Source organism: Echinops telfairi, unplaced genomic scaffold (genome assembly GCF_000313985.2).
Source record: "Echinops telfairi isolate 266 unplaced genomic scaffold, ASM31398v2 ScPeMD7_1713;HRSCAF=2227, whole genome shotgun sequence".
NCBI classification, from domain to species: Eukaryota; Metazoa; Chordata; class Mammalia; order Afrosoricida; family Tenrecidae; genus Echinops; species Echinops telfairi.
In genome coordinates this window covers 5,336,922-5,355,709 of record NW_022105611.1, presented here as the reverse complement: position 1 = coordinate 5,355,709, position 18,788 = coordinate 5,336,922, and the positions used below count along the sequence as shown (strand labels likewise).

Below are 18,788 nucleotides of genomic sequence, written 5' to 3'. Positions count from 1 at the left end.
CCATTTCTACATATTCACAATAGGAAAATAAAATGGAAAAAAAACTTTCTTTAATATAGAAACCATTGCTTATGTTCTTACTCAGTCCAGATGTGGTCAGATGGTTACCTCTCCTATACAATGTGCCAGGGTGCTAAGTAACTATGAAATGGTGATACTTCATTAAATTTATTCCCTTTTATAGGTTAACCTATTTAAATTGATAAATGGAGTCCACGGCTTCAAATAATTCCTGAAAATAATTTTGAATTTCCAAATAATGATGTACACATTGATGGCTAATCTTACATTTTCTCTATTTCTAACCATAGCTCAGCCCACGGTTCTTTCAATATTCTTCACCAGCACCACAATTCAAATGCATCCATTTTGGTCTTCCTACTGAAAGTACCATGGACTGCTAAAAGGACAAACAAATCTGTCTTGGAAGATGTAAGGCCAGAGTGCTCCTTAGAGGCAAGGATGGTGAGACATCATCTTACACACTTGGGCCATAGAGTCAGGAGGGACCAGTCCCTGGAGAAGGAGATCGTGCTTGATAAAGAGGAGGGGCAGTAAAGAAGAGGAAGGCCTTCAATGAGAAGGACTGACACAGTGGCTGCCGCAATGGGCTCAGGCATCGGAACAGTTGTGAGGCTGGAGCTGGGCCAGCAATGTTTAGTTCTGTTGTACAGAGTTGCTATGGACGGGACTGACTAGATGGTACCTGACAGTGACAACAGCCTGAGCTCTGAGAGCTACGACAAGAAGTAGAATGTTTTTAGAAAAATGTTTTGAAACATTTCCAACAAAATACATTACAAAAATTCTAATGTTTAAACTTAATCAGTCATAAAAATTATTTCTTGGTAACAACCTTACATCAAACCATGTATTAATGAAGCATATTATTTTGCTTTCAAATGATATCATCTTGAGATAAATTTTGGTAGGATATCCTTTTATACCTTTAATAGAATAAATGTGATATTACTAATTTAATCACTTAATATTACTTCGCATGCTTTAAACAAGCATATTAGCCTAACAGTCCATGCCTATAGTTTTTAGAATGTGAATATTCATATTGTGGAATGCATAAGAATAGCTAGAAACTTAAGTCCAGCCTACACCCAGAAGACTCATAATTGCAGGAAAGAATACTATGCAGGAAGTTGAGTAATTTAAAGACGAACCATAAATCTAGAGTTAAGATATTAAAACAATTTAGAAAAAAAGTACTAACTTGATATTTTGCCAAGCTCTCCAGAGAGGACCGTATCTTTTCTCAGCAAGAAACAAACGCCCCTAAGTCATTTGCAGGACCAGCTCTCGTGTTCTGCCCACTAGCTAAACGGAACGACTGATGTAAGAAGCTGGAGTTCAGCGAGTTGTGCAATGGCCAGGAAACTGTGAACAGCAGTTGCAACGAAGTGGCTTCCAGAATTTTACTGAGAGACTTGGTAGCTATGTTTTCAATTGAAAATGAAAGGCCCCCAAGTTACTTAGTCCTCGTCCTGAAGAGTTTAAGCCAAATATGTGCTCGAGGACAAGGGCTCTCTGGCTGAGATGTCTGTCATGCCACTGACTGCCAGCATTGATTTGACATATCCAGCTGGGTGGGTGGGGGTGGGTGGGTGACCCCTTCCTCTCGCACCGCTCCACGTGAGTCCCTCCCAAAGCTGCACACTCAGTTGATGAAGAGCACCTTCCCTGATAGGAGGATTGTCCTTGAATGTGCTCCCCAGCTAGAACTTCCAAACTAGCGCTCAAGGTTCAAAAGATACGCTCTAAAGATAGGAGAATGGCAATATTGCACTCAACAAAGTAATCAAAGGTCCTTGGCCCATTCCTTATTTATTCACTCATCAACTCTTAAATTTGGAGGCTTAAAGAAATGTTATGCTTGTGCTCTGAACTGCACTAAATAGAGATGAGGCCCAGCCTTTACCAGCCTGAAGGGGTTCTCCATGCTTTGGGGAACCACTGCAGGCATGAAGCATACCATTTCCCTTGACCAAAACTCTATTTAACTTTGAACCCTAATTGGGACCTCTATCTCCTCTGCTATTGAGTTGATTTGACTCAGAAATCCTATTAGACAGAGTAAAACTGCTCCGCAGGGTTTGTGAAAAAGTAAATATTTATGGAAGCAGACTGGCCCATCTTTTTCCAATAGCTGGTTGGTTTGAACTGCCAACCTTCTGGTTAGTATCCCAATGCTAAATCCGCTGTGTCACCAGGGCTCCATTTGGGTCTCCACAGACATATACAAAAATGAGAACATACAAATTTAAACAGAATAAAATTTTAAATCCAGTTTGTTTTCAGCTACATCATTCAACAAAGCTCTCAGGACCCAAAGACCAATGCTCTGGTTTACGTAACTGAGGCCAATCAAGCCAACAATGACAGCACAAAAATGCATTTTCCATTGACAAATATTTATTGAGGTCTGCTATTTGCCAGGTGTCATGCTGTACATACTTAAAAGAATAAAACAGTTTACAATTCAAATATGATCTCTGCTCCATGGAACTTAAAGAACAGAGGGGAAGATCACACATAATGATGGCCTGGAGATTTAAACATTATTTCATTATTATAATGTGGGCCATCTAACACAGATATCTATAACTTGATGTCCATGAATTCATCTCTTCTACAATCAAAACAAACATTTAGACGCAAAGTTAACCACCGAGACAGAAAGTTAAAAATCTAAAGTCGAGAATAACTTCAGGAGAGCGAATTTCAATTACATGCTCAATACGTTCTTATGTAACGGTTGCTCTGGCACTCAGCTTGAGAATCTACAACTCTTCTGAAATCTGGAGGCAAGAAAATAGGTATTTTTAGAGCACAGACCCTAAGGCGAATGTGAAGGGCTCAAAAAAGTTCATGGAAAATGGAATTTAAAGATAATGGAATTTTCCCCCAAACTTGTCAAAGCCCTCTTGTACAGCAGCACTCCTGATTCGTGCCTGCCAAACCTAAACCCAAGCCCAAACTTGCTGCCATCATGTCGATTTCAAGTCACCTAGAATTATTTTCCTGTAATCTGGAATACTTGTGAAAGACCAGCAGTTCCTGTTTTGTTTACAAGGACCTAGAAAATTCGAGGTGCACTAGGTGTTGAAGGGATCAAGACAGATATACAAACATTGGGACTGGAAATAGATGACATGATAGTATCAAACATTCACAGGGCAACGAAGTAAATAGAGTTACCTGCACTGGGAACCCAGATCACAACACTTTTCCCTCTAACGGAGTTTCACTCTGGAGGTGGGACCCAGGCAGGTCCTAAGTGATGAAGAATGTGTCAGTTCTGGAGGAGAAGACTGGTATAGTGGTTATGTGGAGGACTGCTAACAGCAAGGTCAGCAGTTCAAAACCACCAGCCAACAGTTCGGGAGAAAGATGAGGCTTTCTACTCCTACAAAGTTATAGTCTTGGAAACTCACAGAGGCAGTTCTACTCTGTCGCACAGGCCCACTCAGTTGGCATCAACTCAATGGCAGTGAGTTAGTGAGAGGTGAAGAAAGAAAAAAGTATCCAAGTTTTTATATCATATTTGTGAAATATAACATGCTCAGAACAGCACATCAGAACTTCTCAGATGGTATAAGAACTCTGAACAAATAAAGAAATCACCCAGATAATATAGTGTAGGTGGAGTCTCATAGTTTAGGCTTTTCAGGACTGGGTACTGCTGTTGTTAGTCACCCAAGAGGTGATTCTAACCCAAGGCAACCCGAGGAGATTAGAGTAGTGGCATGCATTTGCTTTAAACCAGCGAAGAAGGAAATCAGTCATTGTTTAGCAGGAAAAGGCTAACACATAGCAATCATTGTGAATAGTGTGATTGAGAGGTCCATTTGTCAGAAGTACTTAATTTGGAGTTTATAAAGCTCTCCATTTTTTAGAATGATCAAGGAAAGGGGAAGGTAAATTTTTACCTTGACTGAAAGGACCTTGGTTTAGAAAATGAAGTGATTTGGAAACTTAGGTAAGGGAACCTAAGCTTCCCGCCAATAATTCCCTAAGATTTCAGTAGGAGCTAATGCAGTTCATACATCACCAAAGTAACATTAATGATACATATGGGCTGAAAATCACCAGAAAAATCAACTCAAATGTGACCCAAATACCATAAGTTCTTTGTGAAATGGTTGTTCTTTTGTTCTTTAGCTACAAGGAAGACCTTAAACTTGAAAGGCTAAAACTAGAGTTTCCATATTTACAGTCATGTGACTTTAAGCAAAATGCTAATTAGTCTGAGCCTCATTTGACCTCTCTGTAACATAGAATTGCTATTATCTATAGGAAGTTTTTAGTCAGGCAAAGTACATCAAATTCTTAGCACAGAACTTAGCACCTACTAAAAACAGATAATTAACCACGCCATCTTTATGAACAAGCATCCTATCGGCCTGCTACTTTCAGCAGACCCTTCATGAGGTTGGCTACCTTTTCAACAGTGCTCCAAAGGACCTCTGGCCATCACTAACTTAGAGCTGTGTATCACAAGTGATACTTCATTTTCTCCGTACCATAGGTTCTGAAGTTCCTCCAGGTAACAAGAGAAACGGAAGGTACTTAGGAATTAGCAACTTATCTGATACAATGAATAAAATGAAATATTATTTTTTTTTAAATCAAATCATAATCCTGAAAGATCATTTCCATGCAGGAGTATTCAAAAGAATTATAAAATAAGTTAACACGTTGCAAAGATTTCCTTTGATTAAAAGGCTGACTGGTGAAGCCATTAAAGACTTCCTTTCTTCCAGAGATATACATTTTTATTTTTTCCTGTGTAGATTCTGGTGTTTCACATTCCAAAATGGTGATTACTGCCTTCAAGGAAGCGTTCCGGAGGGCAGCTGCCTTCGAAGGAGGTCCCGGGGCTCCTTTGAAATTTCTGTGCAAATAGAAACTGCAGAACAGACTGTAGCTGCGAGGCCTCTGCTAGTTGCCAGAGGTACATAGGTTGCTGTGCTGCTCTGCCTCAGAGTCACATAGTCTGTCCTTTCGTGGCTGGGTGGCTTTAAAAGAGCGCCTCAGCAGATGCTCTATTTAACAACTACAAGACAATAAAAGCCAGGGTTATAAGCTCATAAACACTGGTGCATTTAAGTACAGTTACATTTTCCTACCTCTGGGATTTGGGGGTTTGTACATGGAGGCATTAGGGCGGGGATCTGAACAATTCGGTAAAATGGAAGGAAGACTATCAGTGCCAGACTGCTGGTTAGAGGTCGTTGTATGGGATGGTCCATCCCGAAGGTGACATTTTGGGAAGCTTGTGTCTCTTAGGGCTTCTATAAAGTGGGGTAAGGCTTTTAGGTGTATTTACTGTTTCCTTTGGAAAGGTGTGGTTATCAGTTATAGAAAATGTTCAAAAGAGTAAATGATTTCAGGAAATACAGAAGCACATGACCTTGATTTACTCTATTACCACAGGTATGAAAAAATACCGCCTCCATCTTTTCCCCCATCACTCAGCCTTCTAAACAAATATGCTCAGCCAGTGTAGGGGTGCTTGATGTTTTCAAAGGTTTCACTCACTCAATTTTTTTAAAATGAGTTTTTTTCCCCCCTGCCTTGTTCCACCTATTCTTCCTCTAGAGTCCACTGGTACAATGTGACCCACATAATTATTTTTTAAAAAGCCAGCATATTTCACAACAGTGTCAGCAATCAGGGTTTCCACATGCATTCCATTAATGAAAAATGGTTACATCACAAAAAAATGAGAAGCATAAAATGATTTGGTCAAATTAATCAGTAATGTTCAGCATATTAATTAAAGTTCAGTAAAAAATGATTTGAGAAGCTAGTATTTTTTTCCATGCTACTAAGACATTCATCAAAAGCTGACATTCTCAAGCAGAATACTTAAGCAACGTTTCCTGCACAAGTAGCCAACATGCGTAAGAAGCACATGCAGATGCACTTGAAAATGGACTTTTATGGTATAAACCTGAAATGATTTTGAAATGCATTTAGTAACTAGGCTAACTCTACCAACCTAGGTCTATTGTCATGTATCCCTCACACATTCTAAATGTGAGCTTAGTTTTCCTTAGCTTCATATTCCCAGGAACTAGACTATTTGTCTCATTTATAGTGTGTCAGGGCTTATCTTTCATACTAGCTGGAGAGTCTCCCAAATGATAATGAAAAGTGAAGACATTTAGGGCAGATTTTTATAAACAGCATTACAAGATTAATTTACTTTTTTGTAGGAAAAAATAAACTGATTTTTGGGAAAAGTTGCTTATGGTACTTTCCTCCCAAGATACCCACCATAAAACATAATGAAGATTCTGAAAAATCCTAAAGTTAGATTATTTGACATGATGTACATTTTTTCAACTAATGAAAAGAATTCAGGAGATAGTTTATTATTTTCAACTCTCATGCTCACTTTGACTGGTTATTAAGGGTTGCTTTTTTTTTTTTTTAAGTTCCAGTGTGCATTATAAAACCTGAAAGGGTTTTACCCACGTCACTAAAGGTCATTGTTGTTAGAATAGTATGCTCTATAACGGATAGAGCATTTAGCTTTGGTTTAAACAAAACCTTTAGGAGAGGATTATTTTGTTCTCCCTAATTGTTTCAAGGTGCCTAGATCCAGGGAAACAACAAGAGGGCAGGTTTCATTAAATATTACTTTTCACTTGAGATATTCTTTCAGGAAGTCATCAATGTCCATACGCCCATCTTGTTTTCCAGCTTGATGAACATAACCTGTTTCAAGATTAGTAAACACACCTGTCCTGAAACCATCAGATGCCTAGTAACTAGTCATCTTGTGGTTGTCTTGGAAACGTGTAGGCAAATTTTATGGTTAAACTTTAAAATGATTTGAATACGTACTGCTTTTTAATACAAACGTCCAGTCAGAAAATGTTGTCTTGATTTAGCAGTGCAGCACAATAACCACTGCTCCACCAGAACGCCTCTACGACGCTGTCGACACACTTTCAGAATCCTCGTTACAGTGGGGTGCTCGCCAACACAGGAAATGGTATATATCCCAATTACAGATGATCCATGAAACGTGCATAGCAATCTGCTCATGGAGTTTTCAGTTGTTTATTGTTGACATTTGGAAAAATCTCGAAAACGTTATGTGAAGAAGTGGCCCAGCTGATAAGCAATGCTGACGTGGAAGCTTTATGGACCACTACTGGCCCACTTCACATTTGGCAAGGGCTGAAACGAAAGTGAGGGCACGCTGTCAGCTCCTTTTCTCCTATCTCACTTCTAAGATGTCAGGGGTCCGTGAAGTACGAAGGGCGAGTGCTAATTGAAATGCAAAGAAGTATAAGTTTCCATCAACTAGCCACTCCATTTCTTCCATCATAATTTGGACATCTAATCTTACGGGTTCAGAGAGAACAATGATTTCAACTCCTAAGATGGAGGCAAATATAGAATGCAAGTGATCCTTCTCTTTCCAGCCAACATCCCACGCTGTGAATAGGAGCCAGTTTCAGAAAGATGGGTGGTAATACAAAGGGCTAAGTTACGGGTATGCCCCTTTCTCTGGAAAAGCCATCTTCTGCTGGAGAACAGATCTAAATTGGCAGGGCCTCACATGAGGATTCTCTCTGGAGGGAGGGAGTCCTCATAAAAAATATAAGCAACCTATGGCAACACAGGTTCTCTCTGAACCCATTTAAAACCATCTTCAGACCTTCATACTTCAAGGGTGTGGACTGAATTGGGCCAATCTTTGTTTAACTGAGCCATTGCCTCTTTAGGTTCTGGTCTATTTGAAAAGCACTTGAGTCTATTTGATGTGTGTAAACAGAACATATGAAAGTGGGGAAAAATATCATTCACAATTTTAAGTAGCAGGTTTAAGTAGCAGCAGATAAGCAGGCTCAAGCAAGCATCCTAGAAGAAAGCGATCACCTTTTCAGGCTGCCTTCTTTCTGCTAAATGACCACTGGTATGCAGAAACCACCAGGGGAAAAAAAAAAGCTTGCTTATAGAAGGAAATTAAAAGTAGTTCAATGAAGCTCACCCAGTTTGTTCCTCAGATGTGGCAAATCATATATTCCCACAGTTCCCAGTTGCATGAATAACTGACTGATAAAATCAGTGACATCCTAAGAAAAGTTTACAATGGTATACTGAGTCATTCATTATATTGAGATTAAGGATCACCATGAAAAATCAAAAGATAAAAACAAATGATAACATGCATTAAGTGCTAAATTCCGGATACTTCCCTTCAACCAAAGTATTTCTGATACTTTCCTTCAATTAAAACACTCTTAAAAGTCTAGGTCACTTTTTAAAAAAGAAAATTCTAATTGTGAGGCACTGAATCTGTTCATGAGTAGTGTATATGAAAAAAAAGTAGACCTACCACAGTAACAAAATCCAAAATTTTATATCTTAAAAAATGAACCTAGAAGGCAGAATAGAAGAAATGGCACGAGATCCTCAAATTCTTCCTTACGGTTACATAATAGATTTCTGGCTGGTCTGGAAAGTTCGACAGTTAGAAGTTAACAGCACCTAGAGGATGGTTACTAAATCCTTTGGCGTGGATTTCTCAACACATTAGTCTTGTTCTGAGTTGCAATCAGCTTTACAGACATTCCTGGCAATGTTTTTAGTGACATTGGTATTAATGACCCCAATCAAAAGCTAAAAAAAAAAAAATGCAAAGTTTCCCCAAGTGTTTCCAAATAAAATCTTCTACCTAACCAAGCCCAAGTGTCCTTTTGATGCATCTTTTTCAGCCCTTGTCTAAGCTGAATCTTCAAAGTCAAATGAGTTCTTTGTCTTAAGCTCCCTTTTCCAATCAGTTTCTTTTACTCCTTCTGAGAAACTATAGAGAAGTTAGAAAAGGTTAGAAAGCCTATTTAGTTGGGACAGTGTTTTTGTTTTTTGTCTTTTTGAGTTTTGTTTCACATGACTTCTTTCTTCTGGGCAATTTGTAAGAGGATATTGATTGTTCAATTAGGAGCTGAAAGGTTAGTGGCTCCAAGCCACTCAGAGGCACCTCAGGAAAAAGGCCTGCAGATCTGCCTCTGAAAGGTTGAAGCCTTGAAATCTCTACGCTGCACAGTTCTCGCCTGACACACAGGATCACCGTGAGTTTAAAATGACCCAGCGGTGACTGGTGCTGGAGTTGGGTTTCGATCTGCTTGGTCCCGAGAAAGACTGGGCTTTCTCTTTCCGTTCCAGTCACAGTCTCGGAAACCCACCGGGGGTTGCTGTGTGGCAGCATGGACTCAATGGCAGTGAGGTTGGTGTGGTGTGGTACGTTACACAGCCATCATCTAAATCATTAACCCGACATGGAGTCCCTCGTGCTGAGCTCATGTCATAAACCAGGCAAAACCAAATTAAAGCTTGCCAATTTCCTGTTAATCAGAATCTCCCCAATTTCTGTTGTTAACAAAAGACAACCGGTTAGACTGTATTCCAAGTCGATTAATCCTTGCAGGCCAAGTAGCTAAGGTTTCCCATAAGCTTGTCGGGGTAAAACCTTGACTCTTTTCTTGTTCTTTGGAAGGTGCAGTCTTTCAGGCTGGATGCTTCTTGATTTCCAAATCTCTAAATAAAACTTTTGCATTCTACAGAGTAACTCAGTGAAATACACTGTTTTAACATCATGCTCAACATAGAACATAAAGTGTATAAAACAAACAAAAAACAATAATATTTTATCCTCCCACCACAATAAGACAGCTATGATTAAACATTTCTATTTATTGTGTTTCCTTCCACTGCCCTTCAGTAAACAGTCAGTTGATTTTCATTTGCAGGTACAATTAAGTAATACAAATGTGTTGGAGGGCGCCAAATACACCCACACCTAGATACCTGCTCCTCAATGTAATGGGGCCTTTTGTTTGGCTGGGCACAGTAGTTTTAAAAGAAAGTTGAATCTGAATGCCTAAGAACAGGTCCATTTTGCCCTAGGCCAAATATTCCTTAACATTTCATAGAAGTTGGGTTTTACTGTCAAAGGTTCCCTCCAGAAGGGACCCTGCTGGCTGGTGAGTTTACATCCCCTTGAAGGGGTTGAGAAAGTCCATGCCTCGGGAAGAAGGAAATGGTACAATAAACAAAATGCATAGTTAGTGTGTCCTGTGCAAATCTCCAGGGGTCCAAGTCTATCCCCACTCTACCACCCAGTTCTCAAAGCAGTTAAAGGCAAAGGTGGGGGAAACGCATAGGTGTTTGTTGGGGAATGGATTATGTCTCCACAACATGACGTGTTGAAAGCCTGGTCCCCGTACTGGTGTCTGTGAGCCTTACCAGGGGTAGGGGGCATTGGGGTGGTGGAGGTTTTTGTTTTGTTTGTTTTTGCAGAAAATTATAGAGGTCACACTGAATATATCCTGATCTCTTCGTTTCTTACAAAATCTGAGAACTGACAGGGAAATAGGGGTCATACTCTCACAAGGAAATAGGTTGAAGCCAGCATCAAGGATCTCTTTAAAAGCTAAGACATTAGTGGGGCTACCAGAAGCAAGAGAGACAAGAGAAGACCTTCCCCTAAAATGCAAAGAGAGAGCAGAGTCCTGCACAGGCCCTGAAGTTGTCTTCTAGCCTCCAGCTTATGAGAAAACACACTGCTGTTCTTTGAAACCATCCACATTGTGGGATTTTTGTTACGGCAGCCCTGGGAAAGGAAGACAAACCCAAACCATGAAAAACGCTGATCTTTTAGGGGGAGATCTAAACAAAAAGAAATTAAACAAGTTTAGAGCAAGTAAGATTGTTTTCACAATTGCCTCAAAGGGAGGCTAATGCCTTGTTGCACTACATGATGTTCTCCAGGAACAGGAGGTAGAGTCTAAGGGAACGCTCACCAGGTGTCAACTGCTCAACACTGTCGCTGGAGCAATTAAACAACAATATGATGAAAGGATATCAGAAAAAGACAGAAGGAAGCCAACAGTAGGGTCAGGTATGAATCAAGGGAGATTCAAAAATCCAACTGCTTTGAAGAGTAACAATGTATGTAAGTGGTGGTACACTTCACCAACAATTGCCAGATTTGTCGGTAATAACAGGAAACTGAGTAGGCAGTGTTGTCATTTAGATAAGACATGTCAAGTTAAATAGTCGCTACTGCTTAAGTTTTGGTGATTCTTTATAAAAAAAATTCTTTTAAAAGATACATTCTAAGCTTATAGGGTAAATTCTCATGTGTACCATTGAAAAGTCTCTCAAGAAGCAGGTTGGCAGTTTTCTGGAGATAAACACCCTACCCAGCATGATTTCCCCAGAATTTCTGGAAACACCCTGTCATTTGTAGTAACATTCAGCAAACTTTCACCTAAGCAAGTGTCACCCAAAGTGTTTGACTCACTTATTATCTAAAGTAAGTTTCATCTTATCATTTATCCTTTTTAAAAAGTCTGTGCCCTATCACACTTTGAGTTAAACGTGCAAAAGGAACAAGATATTTTATCTCTATAATATGTTTATCTGAAACCACTGCATTGTGATAGAAGTTTTTAAACTTTTAAAACAATTATCTTCTGTATATTTTACTTTGCTTATTGAATGTTCTTTTTTTTTTTAAGTTTAACTGAAATAGTGCTGGGGCAGACTTTTAAAAAAAATAATTTTATTGGGGCTCATACAACTCTTATCACAATCCACACATACTGGAATTGTGTAAGGCACACTTATACATTTATTGCCCTTATCATTCTCAAAACTCGATTTCCGCTTGGGCTCCTGGAATCAGCTCATTTTCCTTACCCAACCCCCCACCTCCCTCCGCGCTCCCCCATTCCTCCTAAACCCTTGATAGTTTATAAATTATTATTTTATATTATCTTGCACTGCCCGGTGTCTCCCTTCACCCACTTTCTGTTGCCCATCCCCCAGGGAGGAGGTTAGATGTAGATCCTTGGGGCCGACTTTTTTAAAGGAAAAGTGATCAGACGAAGTTGACCTTAGATAGTAAGCAAGTCAAACACTTTTGGTGGCCCTTGTTAACACTAAGTTTGCCCAATCACAAACTGTTATGTGGCTATTCACTTAACACGACCCACCTGGCCATAGCAAGACCATCCTTGTTCATAACAAATACCTTCTTCAGAAACACAAAAGACAACTATACAACTATACATGGACTGCTCTGGATGGAATACACACAAATCAAGTTGACTACTACACCTGTGGGAAGAGACATAAAGAAGTTCAAGATCAGCAGCTAAAACCAGGCTAGGAGCTGATGGTGAACAGAACATCAATTGTTCATATGTACGTTTAGGTTAAAGTTGAACAAAATACAAACAAGTTCTCAAAAGCCAAAATGTGGCCTCGTGCCTACCCAATGTGAGTTTCAAGAACATATCAAGATCGATTTGATGCACTGAACACTAGTGACTGAAGATCTAATGAGCTATGGGAAGACATCAAAAACATCATTCGTGCAGAAAGCAAAATCATTAAAAAGGCAGGAAAGAAAGAAAAGATCTACTCTTAGTTGCAGAGTAGCTGAGGCAAATGGGAGAAATAATGAAGTCAAAGAGCTGACTAGAAATTTTCAAAAGGAAGCTTGAGAAGACTAAGGAAAATACTGTAATGAAATGTGCAAAGACCTAGAGTTAGAAAAAAAAAGAGCAAGAGTGAAGAACATGCTCAGCATATCTTAAACTGAAAGAACTCAGAAAAAATTCAAACCGCAACTTGCAACAGTGAAAGGTTCTACATAAAAAGTATTAAATGACGTAGGAAGCATCCGAAGAAGATGGAAAGAATGCATAGTCACTGTACCGAAAAGAATTAGTCACCATGCAAACATTTCAGGAGGCAACATGAGCCAATGGTGCTGAAGGAAGAAGGATGAGCTTGCACTGAAAGAATCAGCCAAAATCAAGGCTCCAGGAATGGACGGAACACCAATTGAAAAGTTCCAACAAGCTGAAGAAGCATTAGAAGCATTTACTTGGAAGACAGCTACTTGGCCAGCTGACTGAAAGAGCTCTATATGTGTGTCCACCTCAAAGAGGTGACCCAACTGAATGCTCAAATCATAGAATAATATCACTGACATCACAAGCAAGTAAAATTTTGCTGAAGATCATTCAACAATGGTTGCAGCAGCACATTGACAGAAAGTGGCCAGAGGTTCAGGCTGGATTCAGAAGAGGACATGGAAAGAGGAATATCACTGCTGATGTCAGATGATAGCAGAGAAAACCAGAAATATGTTTACTTGTGTTTGGTTGACTATGGAAAGACATTTGACAGTGTGCATGATAACAAACTATGAATAGCCTTGAGAAGAATGAGAATTCCAAAACACTGGTAACCACAGGTCAGCAGTTCAAAATCACCAGCTGCTACGAGCAAGGAAGATTAAGCTCTCTACTCGTGTAAAACGTCCATCTCAAAACCCCACAGGGGCAATTCTACTCGGTCCCGTAGAGTTGCTATGAGTTGCGATGGCAGGGAGGGACACACAACCCACTTTCACTTTCAGACATTTTGCTCTCTTGCTCTGGACCCTACACCTGCCTGACCACTGGCTTTTGGGACTCTAGCAGCAGTTTGTCACCTGATCTGATTCACAAGCTTTCAAAGGCTTGTAGATGAAGAGGCTCCTCCAGACAAACCTTTGAATTTGGGATTTGGTAAGTACCAACCTCCTCAATTCATGAGTTCTTTGAGATGTTGAAACGAATTGTGGAATCCTGGGAAATGAAAGAATATACTAAGGGGAAGCGTTCTGGCATAAGCATTTTTGGGGGATAAATGGCCATTTGAGACCTCTTTAATCTCCTCCTCAGGAGTCCTAGTGGCATAGTGGTCATGCATTGGGCTACCCCAAGGTCACCAACCGCTCCATGGCAGGGAAACAAGGCACTCTACTCCCATCAGGAATTACAGTCCCAGAAACCCACAGGGCGTTTCTGCCTGACCCATAGTGTCACCAAGAGGCAAAGGTGACTTGGTGGCAGTAATATTAAATGTCCCCCTCACGGGGGCTAATGTTGTATTACTCTTTCAAGAAGAAATGATTTTTGCACACGCGCTGACAAATCAGACTGGCTGCTTTCAGCAGACAAGCAAAGCATGGCTCTGATGAAGGTTCTGGAAAATGCACACGTTTACAGAATGTACGAAATCAGTATTGTGAATTCTGATGAGAGAACAGTGTTAGCCTGTGCTGTCCATTAGTTTATGATAATGAAGGTTCCACCCTATACAGCAGTATTAACTGTTCCCACTTGAGGACACTTACACCCCTATTTCCTTTAAAAAGTGGTTTTCTATTGATTTAGTCTGAGGCCATGGCAAAATATCAAAGCGACTTTACACTGTGATTTTTAAAAGGCAAATAAAGAACTGTTGATTCCTCATCTAACTGCCAGCCTTTCTCTCCATCTGCACGATTTCCAGACTGCTATTGAAACTGAGACCACACAGACTTCTGGGGAAATATTAATGGAATGAAACTGTCCTCTTCAACTTCTGATTCTTTTTTCCCTCGTAACTAAACAGTGGTTTTAGAAGTTTCCCCACTCGTTTCCCAAGTGAGTAATCCAAATGAGTAAAACTATTTGGATCCCCACTCCTAAACTAAATGAATAAAACTCATTTATTTTTATACTACGCCTCATCTCCCACTTAATTTACTCAACTTCCTATTTCCCCAGCTCAATTCTACAACATTAATTCATTTCACTTGATTTACTTTATCTCATTTTTTTTAAAACAAATACCAACGAAGTGTTCATGTGCATCAAATACGTGCATAGCAGTGTGATGAGTATAAAAACCCTCCTCTGGTCAACCTGGACCAGTGCATCTACCATTACCTTCCAATGATGAATTACAATCGCATTTCCTGCTGCTAAGGGTTATGCATTACCTGGGACCTTCTAGACCAGGCATCCTCAAACTACGGCCCGCGGGCCACATGTGGCCCACCAAGGACATTTATCCGGCCTGCTGGGTGTTTTTGCCCCGTTTTGTTTTTTACTTCAAAATAAGATATGTGCAGTGTGCACAGGAATTTGTTCGCAGTTTTTTTAAAACTATAGTCCGGCCCTCCAATGGGTCTGAGGGACAGTGAACTGGCCCCCGGTTAAAAAAGTTTGAGGACCCCTGTTCTAGACAATAGACTGGTATTTATGATATAGAGAGAAACAGAGGAATATTAAGGTCAACATTCCAGGAAAGTGGACTTTAAAAAGTTCATGATAGAAATGGAATTCAGATAATGGGAATTTTTTCAACTATGTGAAGCCGCTTAAACAAAGATATCTTTTCCTGCAGATTCCAGAGAGAAAACCTGGGCCCTGCCTGGCTTGAGAACTGTTAGTGAGTGAGTGATGAGAACTTCACAAGGGAGGGTTTTCTGCCACTGGCCAGCCCTCACTCCATTTTCCATGTGGTGTAAGGAGGGCAACCATCTTCTAGAGCCCTTGTCTGGGCAGGCCAGAAAAGACTCACCTTGGAAGCCACGAACTATTCTCGGGAGGAAGGGTTTAGTTTATCATGCAAGACTGGCCAATTAAAGCCAGGACTATGAATGTTCAGAGGAGAGCTGGTGGTGTAGTCATTACATATTGGGTTGTGATCCACAAGGTCAGCAGTTCAAAACCACCAGCCACTCCAAGGGAGAAAGATGGGTTTTTTGACTCATAAAAAGGTACAGTCTCAGAAACCCACAGGGCACAGGGGCAGGTCTAGCCTCTGCTGCAGGGTGGCTCTGGGTCAGTATCGAATTGATGACAGTGAGTTTTTATGAAGGCTTAAGGAGTTTCCTTAGCAAAGGTAGGGTGACGTGTCCTCTTTGAGACACAGAAGCATCAGTTAGCACGCCTCCCAGCTCTCCCTCATGTGTTTCTTACGACCACTCTGATTTGTATCCTGTAGCAATAAATCTGTAATCATAAGTATAGTATTCTCCATGACCTCTGTGAGGCAGAACCTGCAAGTGAAAGTGACACATCACGCAGACTCCAAACTTGTGGCTGGCATCTGCCAAGTTAGCCCTCTAAAAATGGTGCGTGGTCTTGAGGTGGCTGAGGTCAGAGAGAGTGTGCTGCCTGGGAAGCTGGTGTCAGAATGATTGAGAAATGGGAAGGTAGGGGCTGGATGAATCTCCACATGTTGGATGTTGGATTCATGCTGATTCTTATTCACAAAGTTGGCCATCAGCAGGAGGCATGGGCGGCTTAAATCTGCTAGTTAACTACCAGAGTAGCCACTGCGTGTAGGGAGAGAGAACTTTCTCTGTCTTCTAGGTCTTGACTCACGGAAACCTCTCAGGGACAGAAATGGGAATACCAGGAGAGTAGGAGAAAGTGAGGAGAGGAGGGGGGGAACAACTGCAGGGGAAGGGAGACAGCGGTCGGTGTAAGATATGAAAATAATAATAATTTATAATTTATCAAGGGGGCACAAGGGGGGAAGGGGGGGAAAAGAGGACCTAATACCAAAGGCTCAAACAGAAAGTAAATGTTTAAAAAGATAATGATGACAACATAGGTACAAATATGTTTGATACAATTGATATATGGATTATTATAAGAGCTGCAAGAGTCTCTAATACAATAATATTTTTTAAAAAGAGGTCCTCACGTTAAAAACAAAAAACAACTGTCTGCTGAAAGATAATCTAAGATGTATGACTGGCACACACGTAACACCTTATCCTGGGGACAAATCACAACACATTCATAAGTTGAGCCTTTGCTAGTACTTTGGCTTTTGTGGTCTTTAACAGTCTCATTTACTTACATGACTACTAATTATTCACTTTCCCATGAATCCTTAGACTTGGCTAACTATTACCAGATGTTCCCCAAACTAAACCCCATACCATGAAAGGTCTGTCTTTATTTATACTGTACTCTAAGTTTAATGAAAAGCAGCTACTTTTTGAATGTCAGGGAGTTACAGGAATAGTTCCAATTTCAGAAGAAACATCTGGGGACGGACTGCAATGTGTGTTAAACTATTGTACGCTCGAATGTATATGGAATTTGAACCAGAATACAAAACTGAAATTCAACAGTTCTCTGCCAGGGAGAAGAAAACAAACTGGATCGGGCTAGCACCCCTACTGCTTGAACTAGCCCGAAGACTCCCTCCCATGCTCTTTATTGTGTGTCTTACTCTAGTGAAATAAATTATCCATATTAATATAGTCAATCCATTTAAGTCAATCTCTCACATTAAGACAGCATAACTTCAATAAAGCAAAATCTATGTTTTCTATATGTTTCATAGAGATTCAATACATAGCCAAGTAGCTAAAGAAACATTTAGAAATAACGGTGCATAATAAAGAAAATAAGTTAAGAATTTTGGTATACTTGCCCAAAATGTGATCTTAAGTATAAATAGGCTTTACCTATTCAACTATAGGTGTTTGTTTGTTTTCTTTTCTAACCTGATGCTTAAATGTGTGAAATCACAGATTTCAAAGAAGGGTCATATTATACCATCTAACTTCTCTTGGAAAGAAAGATGTAGTTCTGGTCCTCATTTTCACCTGAAACTAAAATTCAGAGGGTCACCTAATCAGAAGCGATTTCAAAGATCAAATCACTTAAAAGGACAGTGCATTCTGCATAAAACTAACCTTAAAAAAGGCAAACCACTTGTAGTCATTCAACACAATTTCAAAGCCTTGATTGTAAACGATGGTGAAATGGCCGGAATGGCCCAGGTCATCATGTGCTGTGTCAAATTTCTGAAGGTACACCACTACTTTTTTTTCTGGGGGTCCTAGAAAAAAGAAAATGCACAACAAAGGAAATTTAGGTATTTGGATTTCAATGAGGTGAAACTATTTTCCATTATTTGATTAAACTACTTTCCCTTCATGTGACTCAATCTGGAGCCACGGCCTGGCTTGTGAAGAAATCAGTATCCACTTGCTGCCTGCCTCTGTGCAGTCCCAGAGATCTCCAACAAGCTTCTAGCGGGCGGGCTCTGGAATGCTGCGTAGCCCAATAGGCAGAGAGATCGCCCAGAGGAGAGCCCTAGCCTTCCCTCCCAGGGAAAGATTTAGTCTTGGAAGCCCACAAGGGCAGCTCTCCCTGTCCCAGGGGGTTGCAGGGAGTGGGAAAGGACCTGATGGCAGTGAGGTTGGTTGAGTTTGAGTAGCCTTCCCACAGCATCCAAACAGGGAAGACAATTGTCCATGTTTTTCCACAGGAGTTCCAGATGTTGAAAGTCACAGGCAAACAGAGCACGGAGTGAGCCAATGATAGTAAAAGAGTGAAAAATGGGAAAATCAAGGGGATAGCAAAGAGATACAAAGACTAGCAACCAGTTTATAAGGAGGATAAAGTGTTAGGCCCGAGAGAAGACAGGAAATTATCTCTTAAAGAGGAAAAAATGGGGAAGGTTTCCCCTTAAAAGCTGCACAGTTCAGAATCTCAGAATCTGAATCCTTCCAAAATATGAGGGTAAGTCAAAAAGGATTGCTACAAAATCACGGAGATCTGTATTTGTGAAAATACCCAAATATGAAACTATTGTTTCTAGCCATATTCTCCACCTCCCTCTCTACACTTCTGAAGGTGGTGTTTCCCTCCCCAACCCTCCCCAAAGGACTGTGCACTCCTCAGTGCCCACCTTGTCAAATGGCAGTTTGGGCATCCCCAAGGGACTCAAATTGTAGGCCTTTTTGATGCTTTTTGAGTTTGGGGAAACAATAAATAATATGAAGGGGCAAATCAGACCTACAGGGTGGATATGGTAGGATTTCCCTACAAAATTCCCACTGGACAACCTCTCCTGTCCTAAAAGAATGAGCAGGAACATGGTCACCATTGGGG

General features: G+C 40.4%; 1 protein-coding gene across 3 annotated transcripts in view; it reads right to left on the bottom strand.

Annotated features, from left to right (window-relative positions):
* Positions 1–2,402: 2,402 nt before the first annotated feature.
* Positions 2,403–18,788, bottom strand: part of LOC123522048 (dipeptidyl peptidase 1-like) — an 18,051-nt gene continuing 1,665 nt past the window's right edge. Inside the window, exons 2-4 of one of the 3 annotated variants that reach the window (XM_045293185.1) lie at positions 17,585–17,730; positions 8,024–8,108; positions 3,466–5,068 (exon numbers count right to left, since the gene is read on the bottom strand). In XM_045293185.1, coding sequence (XP_045149120.1) covers positions 5,058–5,068; positions 8,024–8,108; positions 17,585–17,730 — 242 coding nt within the window. In that variant the 3' untranslated portion in view covers positions 3,466–5,057. Of the gene's footprint in view, positions 2,811–3,465; positions 5,069–8,023; positions 8,109–17,584; positions 17,731–18,788 lie in introns of those variants that run through there. The other 2 variants (XM_045293187.1, XM_045293186.1) reach the window with 2 other exon arrangements.